Raw genomic sequence first — 2,324 nt, 5'->3', positions numbered from 1 at the left:
CCCCAGGTCTGGCGAACCTGGCGTGGTGGCTGGGCTGGTGCCTGCGGAACAGCCGGAGGCTGCCGCACGCACGCAAGTGCGCAGCCGTGGTGCTGCTGCTGCAGGGGCTGTCCCTGCTCGAGCTGCTGGACTTCCCGCCCCTCTTCTGGGTCCTGGATGCCCACGCCATCTGGCACATCAGCACCATCCCCCTGCACGTCCTCTTCTTCAGGTGGGTACCCCCTTGCCGGCCCCTAGGGGAGCCCGGGGCCCCTGCACGCCCTGCACCGCGCCCCCCAGCCTCAGTGCTCTCGCCCTGGCCCACAGCTTCCTGGAGGATGACAGCCTGTACCTGCTGAGGGTGTCGGAAGCCAAGTCCAAGCTTCACTGAGGACCCTGGTGGGCGCCACCTTCCCCGGGATGATGGGTCTTAGCTGTTTAGCTTTTTTATTTTGTTTTTTGAGACAGGGTCTTGCTTTGTAGTCCAGGCTGGCCTTGAATTTACAGCAAACCTCCCACCTCAGCCTCCTGAGGCTTTTTAGCTGGAACTCAGACTTCAGGGTGCAGGCGCAGGCTCATGCAGCCACCCACCCTTCACCGTTCACAGGGACCATGGCCTCCCAGTCTGGGGCCAGGGCAGCTGAGCTGTTCTAGGGAAGAGAGCATGAAGCACTGCCTCTGCCTCCCCGTGAGGCCTCTCCTGAGCCCCGCACCCTGTTCTGTAGGTGGGGTCTCCTTAGGCCACCTCACCCTCCCACAAGGTGCCACCAGGTGGCGCTAGATGCCTGCTCTACGTGTGTGTGTGTGTGTGTGTGCGTGCGTGCGCGCGCGCGCGCACCTGGGATGATCGAACTCTGGCCCTTGTGCTGGGCGAGTCAGGTGAAGGAACTACTGAGCTAAATCCCCGGGCCTGCCATACCCATTTTGAAGGCCGGATTTTCCCCCTAGAGTCGAAGGGAACACACAGCTGGGATGTGGCCTGGGGAGGTGTAGAGCCTCACCTCACCCCCTTCAGGGAGGGACCCTGGGCCAAGGCAGTGCAGGGGTGATGGAGGGAGTTCTGCTCCAGGTGGGGGCTTGGCTTGGGCCCTGGCGCACAGTGTAGACAGGGGTGCGTAGGTGTAGGGGCAGGAGGGGAGCTGCACAGATTGTGTGCAAGTGTGAGGTGAGTGTGACAGCAAGTGTGTGCCATGAGGCAGGGAGTCGAGCGGGACGGGCCCAGGCCAGGGTCGTAGGCCCCCGGAGCACCATCCGTGCCCATGGCCATAGCCAGGCAGAGGCCAGGTGTGTACGGGGTCTGCACGTGTGTGCACATCTGCCCAGTGTCCTTTTGCTGCCCCCTCAAACCTCACAGGACCCCACATAACTTTTTTTAGACAGGGTCTTGCTATGTAGTCAGGCTGGCCTTGAACTCACTGTGTAGCCCAAGCTGGTCTTGAACTCATGGCGATCCTCCTGCCTCAGCCTCCTAAGTGCTGGGACTACAGATGTATGCCACTATACCCAGCTTCCCCACACAACTGAGACCCCAGAACCAACTCCTTCAGGAAGGCCAGGGGAGGAGTATGGGGCCCACCCTCTCCAGCCTGTGTCTCCTTGGCGTGGCCTCCCCTTTGTCAGCCTGGACTTGGGGGACAGCAGGCATTTGGGGGGAGCAAGCTGTGGCTGAGTCTGGTTCTGCCTCCCAGATTGGCTCCCTGTGCCACTGCAGTCCGAGGGCAGGCAGGGCGGAATTGCCCATGTCCTGGCCCAGGTGACTCATAGCTTTTCTGGCTGCCCCGGCTGACTGGGACGGAATGTCTCGGGTGCTGCTCTGTCCTGGTGGCCAGGGCTATGCCAGGGCAACCAGAGTGGTGGTTTCTCCTCGGGGCCTGGGCTACAGGTCAGACCAGGGCTCAAGAATCCCTGAGACTGCGCATGGTGGTTGGGGCATGGAAGGAACGCGCTAATAAACCCGCTCCTCTGCCCACCTGTCCAGCTTGCGTGTATCCGAGCGTGGGCAGAGGGTGGGCACCAGGTGGGTCTTGCCCTCTGGGCCTGGTCCACGACCCCACCCCAAGTTCCTTTCGGCCTCCAGGCTTCACGCACCCGGCTCCGCACCCAGCCCTCCTGTGCTCAGGTGTGGGGACTGAGTGCTGCACAGGTGCCGGCCCTCGACCTGCCTGGGCAGCGGTGGGTAGGGCCGCTACCTTCCTGGAGCTGGGGCCGGGGTAGACACGGCTCAGAGCAGGAGCTGTTACTTTATTAGATGCCGCCTCGGCTGACAGGGCGTCGGGGGGACCCGGGCCCTCACACCGCCGCCCCCGCCCGCTTCTGGGCCCAGGCGAAGAAGACGCCCTTGACGT

The 2,324-nt window shown here is 63.2% G+C and overlaps 1 protein-coding gene across 1 annotated transcript; it reads left to right on the top strand.

Annotated features, from left to right (window-relative positions):
- Window positions 1-5: 5 nt before the first annotated feature.
- On the top strand, window positions 6-1,415 carry LOC109117903 (post-GPI attachment to proteins factor 3-like; the record flags this gene model as incomplete). Its single annotated transcript, XM_019206893.1, has 2 exons — window positions 6-211; window positions 307-1,415. Coding segments are annotated over 2 exons (270 nt in total), but the record flags the coding sequence as incomplete, so codon positions are not given.
- Window positions 1,416-2,324: the final 909 nt, after the last annotated feature.

This window comes from Fukomys damarensis, unplaced genomic scaffold (genome assembly GCF_012274545.1).
Source record: "Fukomys damarensis isolate Sample0158 unplaced genomic scaffold, DMR_v1.0_HiC HiC_scaffold_13, whole genome shotgun sequence".
Lineage (NCBI taxonomy): Eukaryota > Metazoa > Chordata > Mammalia > Rodentia > Bathyergidae > Fukomys > Fukomys damarensis.
Note: the sequence above shows the minus strand (reverse complement) of the source record. Positions and strands in the feature narration are given on the sequence as shown.